This window comes from Syngnathus leptorhynchus, chromosome 1, assembly GCF_054491065.1.
Source record: "Syngnathus leptorhynchus isolate UIUO chromosome 1, UIUO_Slep, whole genome shotgun sequence".
NCBI classification, from domain to species: Eukaryota; Metazoa; Chordata; class Actinopteri; order Syngnathiformes; family Syngnathidae; genus Syngnathus; species Syngnathus leptorhynchus.
In genome coordinates this window covers 15,767,261-15,775,283 of record NC_141195.1, presented here as the reverse complement: position 1 = coordinate 15,775,283, position 8,023 = coordinate 15,767,261, and the positions used below count along the sequence as shown (strand labels likewise).

The 8,023-nt window shown below is 40.7% G+C and overlaps 1 protein-coding gene across 1 annotated transcript; it reads right to left on the bottom strand.

Moving 5' to 3' along the window:
* Positions 1–7,355: 7,355 nt before the first annotated feature.
* On the bottom strand, positions 7,356–7,780 carry nhlh2 (nescient helix loop helix 2). The gene has a single exon (XM_085920634.1). The coding sequence runs from the start codon at positions 7,778–7,780 to the stop codon at positions 7,406–7,408; it is 375 nt and encodes a 124-aa protein (XP_085776760.1). The 3' UTR covers positions 7,356–7,405.
* Between the last annotated feature and the right edge of the window lie 243 nt (positions 7,781–8,023).

Sequence of the window (8,023 nt, the reverse complement as noted above, 5' to 3'; positions counted from 1 at the left end):
AGATATATATATATATATATATATGAGACAAAAGAATTCCGAGACAAGCACCCTCAAACGCACACACGCGAATAAACAAATGCCCCCAGCAACGTAGTGGCAGCGATTAAATCAATATTTTGGCCTCCTTTCACCCCCCCCACAGCCTTAGAACCGATGCCCCCCAAAACACAATAGAGGTCACGACTTTAGTATGACCCCTCTCCATGCACCCGGAGAACCAAATAAAGCCAATACTCTGTCAGCGGTGGGGGTGATGTAACTATAATTGTAAAAAATTATATTGCTCATTTTACACTCACTTTTACAAGATTACAAATGTGGGTTTGTACTCACATTGATACATAAGCCACATTCAAATCATTCCCTACTGAGTGTGTGGATTTGATAAGAAACATCTGGGATACGTACTTGGTTTGGCAAGAACTAGACAGCGATGGCGTCTCTTTTTTTTGTGTAAGATTAGGGCGCCATCCTGTGGTATGGATCGGCTGTTACAACGGTAATCATTTTGCTGCTTGCAAATCATTAGTTCTGACTTGTGATTTCGCGTTTTCAGAGACCTTCCCTTTTGCCAGAAAATTCCTTCCTTCCTTCCTTCCTTCCTTCCTTCCTTCCTTCCTTCCTTCCTTCCTTCCTTCCTTCCTTCCTTCCTTCCTTCCTTCCTTCCTTCCTTCCTTCCTTCCTTCCTTCCTTCCTTCCTTCCTTCCTTTTCATGCATCCTCACCTCCTCCATTTTTTCACTAAAATATTTTTTTTCTTATCTCCTTAATTCCTTCTACCTCAGAAATAATATTTCGTACTTGTGTCCTACACGTTTTGTATCATTCCAGTTTTTTTAGGCTTAAAACTACATTTCTGCCTTTCATTACTTGTCCGAAAGCCACTGCTTTAAAATCCGTTTTTGGTCTTCATTCAAATATTTGCAATGAGTGTTGCAATATTTGCAACACTACTTTGCCTTTAAGAGCTCATTGAGTAAGTGTAAAAACTGTATACTGTACCTTTTCTAAATACATGCGTTAATTCCGATGTGTGACTGCGTGTGCGCGCGGGCGTGCGTGCGTGTGCTGATCATAACGCGTGCTGCCACTTCTCGTGTTTATTCAATGTAGGAAACGCGTGCAGATGGCCCCGATTGAGGAGGCGAGGTACCGTGCCCCTCAACCCCCGCCACACTCCCCGATGAATTGAATTTGGTGTCCGGAAGATGGATGGATCCCTCCCCAAAGACACACAGTTTATGAGTTTGGGCTTTTTGGTAAATAGGAAGAGAAAATGAAAGTGTGTAAAAATGAAGATAAAGTGGGAAGAGATGACTTTATAACATCATGCATGAAGGTGCTTGTACATTGCCAAAAGTTGCAATAGATATTTATTATAAATTTTGCATTGATGAATGACTACATATGTTTGGGATGCTCTTGAGAATAAATAAGATGTCAACAAAACACAACAAACATTCATATTGATACTATTTACAATGATGCAAAACATGGACGAACAAGTTGTCATATATCAAGCACATTTTTTGATATTTTTATTCAAGATTCTCCTCAGGACAATCTTTTTTTTTTATAGCAAACGGCAAATGTGATCAACCAATTAACCATTTTTCTGAAATAGCTCATCAAAAGAGATCTTGTTTGTAACATGTTTGAGAATTTGTGTGGTATTGGAGTGAGCACTGTTTTTGCTACATCACTTCATGTACAGGTTTTTTTCAATTAGATTGAACTATATAATAATAATAATAATAATAATGATAATAATTTGTCATTCTCAAGGCATTGCCATGTTCTGTGACACAAGCAAACCATGATATTTTGCTATTTGTACTGTTTCGCAAATTTCAAGAATGATTCGAGAAATGTTCCAAAGCCACTAAAAAAAAACTGTAAATCATGATGCATGAACTTTATTTATGTTTTAGTACAATACAACATTATAGTGCTTTTTTTCTTCACATTATTTTTAAGGGGACGGTTGGGAAGGCATTAATGGCATTTCTTCCACTCATGTCAATGTGTAAACTTGATTTGAGACATCACAAATATTTAGCTGAGGTTGTTTTGGCTTACCTGCACAACTTTTTAAAAGAGCTAAAACTAATGATGATGTGTCAAATCATATCAGAGCTTTCAATTGGCTATAGTAGGAAGGAGTAATTGATATAATATCTTTGTTTTCTTGGTGCGCTGGTCCCCATATGTAGTTAAGTGACATCATAATTTATTGATTATTTTTGACGGTCTAAAATGGATGCTGAAAGACATCACCTTGTTACAAGCAATGACAACAATTGGATTTGAAAGATCTTAGGCAAATGGAAATGTCATGATTGTAAGTGTCCAGATTGGGCTATGCGGTTCCGAGGCCTCTAATGTATGCACACACACTTTATGACAAGCCTCAGTACAGATGGTCCGAGCGTGAGTTTGAATGAGAAGGGAACCATCCGCGGCTGCTGACGCATTGTGTGTGTATATGTGTTGGGAGGGGTCTTCAATACAGCACTTAATGAGAACAGACTGGCCCTTTCTCAACCCCCTTCTCGTCCCTCGCCCCTACCCCCCCCCCCCCCAAACACACACACTCTCGCTGTCTGATTTTCCATTTCTTCTCTTCGCCCATTCCCATCTGTTTGGAGACAAAGGGCCACGAGCCAGCTCGGGCCTCGGGACCCGGCTGGTGAAGTAGGCCCGGATAATACGGCCCATCCCGGGGGCTGCATTTCAACACATGGACAAGGCTTTGTACTTTCTGTACCTATGCTGCTCAAGCCCTCTTTATACAGGGGGGGGGGGGTCTTACTGAACACACACCTCCATCAGGTGTTTGCGTGTGCGCTTTGAACATGAATACACATCCATGCGGAGCAGAGTATAAAAGCCAGCGAGGAAAAAAATGACAGCTCTCCAATGTTGTGAACATATGGCTGTTTGTTGTCACACTGTCCCTGCCCAATTTGCACAAAAGCGTGCCACTTCTCTGAATTAAACGGGTGTGAGTGGAACGCCACGTGCATGCTGGCATGGAGTGAACCTTGAGCACGCCCAAGTGATGAAGAAGAAGATGCAGCATTGCGGACTGCACACTTCCTGACATATGGTCGCTCCTCATCCTCAACCATTACATAAGCCCGCTGTGCTGTGTGTGAGTGTGTGTGAAATGTGACTCTCGCGTTTTCTCTTGTCTCTCTCTCTCTCTCAACTCGCGCACACACACACACACACACACACACACACACACACACACACACACACACACACACACACACACACACACACACACACACACACACACACACACACACACACACACACACACACACACACACACACAGCAACAGCAGCCACACTGTCAGCCAGGCTGTTCAGCGCCCTCAGCAGTTTGGGGGATGGAGAGAAGGAAAGGAGGGGTGGGGCATGGGGCGTGAGAGGAGGGGGGTTATGGGGTAAGGAATAAATTGAAGGAAGCTGATGCTAGCACAGCTTTTGAGATGAGGGGGCGGGGGACAAATGGCCTTGCAGTGCCTTAATGGAAGTGTACAGATGGACACAGCCTTTCATTGGAATCAAGCACAAGTCCAAGCAATGCCACAAGTTCGCAGCTTGTTTTAGTTCTGTATAGAAAACCACAATCTGTCAATGTTTTATTTCGCTTGAGCTATTTCATTGAGTAAAGTTTGAATCATGTGACAGAGTAACTTTAGCGGTAGAACCTAATCCATTCCAAAACACCTTTGATGGAACCTGTGGCAGTGAATTGACTGAACTTATTTAACAAGCAGCAGGTTGGCAGATAGTCAACAATTCTTGAAAAATCTTTACGGTCAAAGTTAACATTAAAAACATTGTCTAACTTGGCATACAATACAAAATGTCATAGATGCGAAAAAGCATGTTGTAACTGCATAAGCAACAAATTCTGACCGAAAATAGTACTCATAAAAATCTGCATATATGAGAATTTGCAAGTGTTGAATTGTAAATAAGCAGAGGTCGATTTCGGTTTTTAGATGTAATATCACCAAATGCCAATAGTCGGCAGGCGTGTCTTTGTTGTGCTTACCCTGGGTCTGTGTCCTATATGTGAGTTGGCCGAAACAGCTTGTCACGGATTTTGAATAATATGCGGGACAAACATACACCTAAATCTCTATTTTATGCGGACTTTGGGGTTCACAATTTGGGAATGCAGAGAGCGGGTTGTAGAGAAAGTCTCGTTATTTTAGAGAGGCATGTTTTTATGCAGCCGAAGGGGTTCGTTTGTGAGAGAAACAATACGCAGATGACAATATCAGGCGGTGCATGACCAAACCACGTTACGAATAAAGTTGTGTAGGATCAAAGCGAGTAAAATCGAGGTTCAGGTGTAGTACCTCAATCATTTTAACATTTAAAGTTAATTTATTTTTGTGTAAATGTGTTCTTTTGTTAAAATGAGTTTGCCTTGTTCAGCTGTTACGTTCTGTCCTTGGACGGTATAAACAGTTTTTGAAAAAGAGCCCTTTGCCCAGGGAAAGAAATGATAATGTGGAGTTATTTCTTTTTCTTTGTTGCTGGGTTAGGGTTAGAATGTTTATACATGCAGTGAAAAATCTATTATAAAAAATGAAATACTGGGGGGTGCAAAAGTAGGGATAGCCTATCGTAGTGTCACATGGGTGACATTAGTGACATTATATATAATCTTTTAATGAATTATCTATTTTATTTTATGTTGAATAATTATTGTACATTTTCTTTTTTATGACTGTAAAGCTAATTTTACCCTTTCTCATATAAATACATTAAAATGAATGTATTTTAAATTGTTATTACTTTTTATGCATATTATTTATTTTATTTTATGTTTAACAAGTGTTTTTATGACTGCACCTACTTTTGCACTCCCCTGAGTATCTAGAGTATTTTGCACATATGCACATATTTTGTCCATATATGACAATTTGGCTTTCACCACAGATGCTCAGCGGGCAGGAAAATGCTCATTTACTTGCCGGTTGAGAAGAAGCACCTGTGGCTAAAGCCAAACTGTGGCGGGGATTTTACTTTCTGGATTTGGATTTCCCACCTCTGATAAATAAATTAAAAAAAATAGGAAGGGCATGGTTTCATGTGCCGCTCCCTTGGCACTGATGAAGAATTGTGTACACTTCATAAGAAAATGGTATCGGAACAGATTAATGTCTTTTCTATTCATTTTGCTGGGGAAAGTCGATTTAAGATGTGAGTGCTTTGATTTATGAGCATGGTCACAAAGCCAACTCAATACGTAAGTCAAGGCTCCATTAACCGAACAGCAAACATTTTAAGATTGGAACGGGGACGTACATACGGGCGAACATACAGACGGACGGGCGGACACACGGACAGACAGACAGACAGACAGACAGACCTCTATCACAAATGAATATAAATATTTGTGTATTTTTGCTCAAACCATTTGGTCATATTGTACATCTCTGTGGTGAGCTGGCTCATAAATTTCCATGTCTCCCATCGCATCCCGCCCTCCCGGCTTTCCCACGGGAGGTGCCAGACGGCCAGTAATTTGGTTGTCTTGGCTCGTCTGGAGTAACACCTGCCCCCTCTCTGGGGAGGGAGCGAGCCTTTCAGCCAGGAGCGCACGCGAAGGAGCCTACTACTACTGTCTTAGCTGCTGACCACTGACACTGTGTGTGTTTGTGTGTGTGTGTGTGTGTGTGTGTGTGTGTGTGTGTGTGTGTGTGTGTGTGTGTGTGTGTGTGTGTGTGTGTGTGTGTGTGTGTGCGTGCAGCGCGCTTGCCACGTGCACGTTTGACGCTTTCCACACATCCACATTCAGAAGCGTGAAGTCATCCAATGCTTCTCACAATGTGGTACGAGTACAATGAGTTGTATATGGACTCCCTCTAGTGGTTTGTGAAAGAATCACTCAATTGAATGTTTAAACTCTGCAGAATGTTACGATAGCCTAAACATTTTTTGGGACGGAACACTTGAGTAGAATTTAGTGGTATTGAAATTTTAAGTACTGCATATCGGCTTATACTTTAGAAATGTTTGTTATCAAACATTTAAGTGCATTGTTTTGTGTTTTGTAGCCTACATTATAATTGAATCATGAATCATATGAAAGTTTTTTTAAAAAATCCAACTTTAAAGTGCAGTCAGTCAAACTAAGTATAATGTTACAATTGCTTACCATAATATGTAATAAATATACTTTTTATGACGATATACCCAGCCATTCTTAAGGCCCCGTTTTGAAATGTGTTACAATCATAGGAAGATAAAAATACAAACAACATATGCTTTCAAATATCTCCGTTTTTAATTGAAAATAAACACCGGAAAATATGAAAAGTTTGTCTTTTAGAAACCAGCAGTCACACAATAGCTCTACTACAAAAGATGTGCATATAAGCAACAAGTAGTCTACACAACCCTGAAGAGACAAAAAAATCTTTGGATAGAGGATATGTTTTTTTTCTCTTCACTAGAAAAACCACATCATTAATTTACAAATACAAAGCAGAGACAATAAAACAAATACCCCGCAAACCCCAATAACATCAAAGTATTGAACATAATAAATTCAGTGTAAATTATTTGTTGTTGGGTTTTTTTTTTTTTTGGTCACAGCAAAAAATAGAGGTTGAATTATATCAATCCCTCGGTGATGGGAGCCGTTTACCATAATTGTTTTTCAATGAAAGTTATGAGCGGTCCATTTCTAACCTTCTTAACTATAAGGAAATAAATAATTTATAGAGCCAAAGTGCTCCATCTTGAAGTGCTTATCGTTGCTATTGATAGACAATCGACATCAAATGATGAGCATCATAATAATAATAATAAAAACATAGACATCAGACTCACGTTAAATAAATAAACAAACAGAAAGTGCAATTTTAAAGAGGACCACCACTTTCCAAGTTGAACTCCACAATCTAAGATATCGAAGCAAAATCAATATACACACAAGCCCGAGGTAAACATAAATAAGTGTAGTCTTAAATAGCAACACAATTAAACAAATAATTCCGTACACTTCATAAAATAACAATTTAAGGTCACCGTTTTATACGTCTTAAGTGGCACTTACGCATTTTCTCCTTCTTCCCCCGTGGAAACCTAGAATTCATAAGACATCTTTCTAGTTTCCGATTTACCCACATTAGAAATTTGGGACTCAATTAAAATGGGACTTATATGCATACGCTTCAGGATCCTCGCTCCATGACGTCACAGAGTGTCCTATTCATGCAAATGTTTGCAAATCATTGTTGACCCGCTTAACACTACAAGGAGCAAAGGGGAACATTTGAAAATTAAAGGGGGGGGGGGGGGGAAAGAAAAACACTGTTCAATAAAATCTCAAAGGCCAAACGTGTCATGTTTTCTTTTTTTTTTTTTCAAACGTCCAGGACGTGGTTGAGATAGGAGATATAGCAGATAGCAAGTCTGAGGATCTCAATTTTGGACAGTTTCTTGTCCGGTGGCAACGTAGGCAGCAGTTTGCGGAGCTCGGCGAAGGCCACGTTGAACGCCTCCACCCGGATCCTCTCCCTGGTGGCGTGGGCCGAGCGGTACTTGGCGGTGGCCCGCCGCCGTCGCCGCTTCTCCTCGCGGCTTAGAGGCTGATCCGCCCGGCACTTGTTGGCCCGTTCGTCGCCCTCCGCGAGCTCCTCGGACGAGCATCCAGCCGACTTGAGGCCGCTCAGCAGTGTCTCCGGGTCAGATTGAGTCCATGACAGATCCGCCTCGGCTTGGTCCGGACTGAGCATCATCTTTAATATCCTTTTGAACGGAAGTTCCTACACTAAGGGTGAGGGGTGGGGGGGTGGGGGGTGTAGAAATATTTAGCACTTCTTTTCCTGTTCTTCTATTATTATTTATTTCACATGTAACCATGCAGTGAAAAAATCTGAATTGACTTCAATTAAATCGGTTTCACATAAGTCAATTTCGAGAACGGTGGAAATTTTAATCACATTTTAATCAAGTGCAACAAATGTGTTCAAACTTGGTCA

Excerpts from the sequence above, each read along its gene's own strand:
- nhlh2 (XM_085920634.1), bottom strand. The coding sequence starts at position 7,780 with ATGATGCTCAGTCCGGACCAAGCCGAGGCGGATCTGTCATGGACTCAA.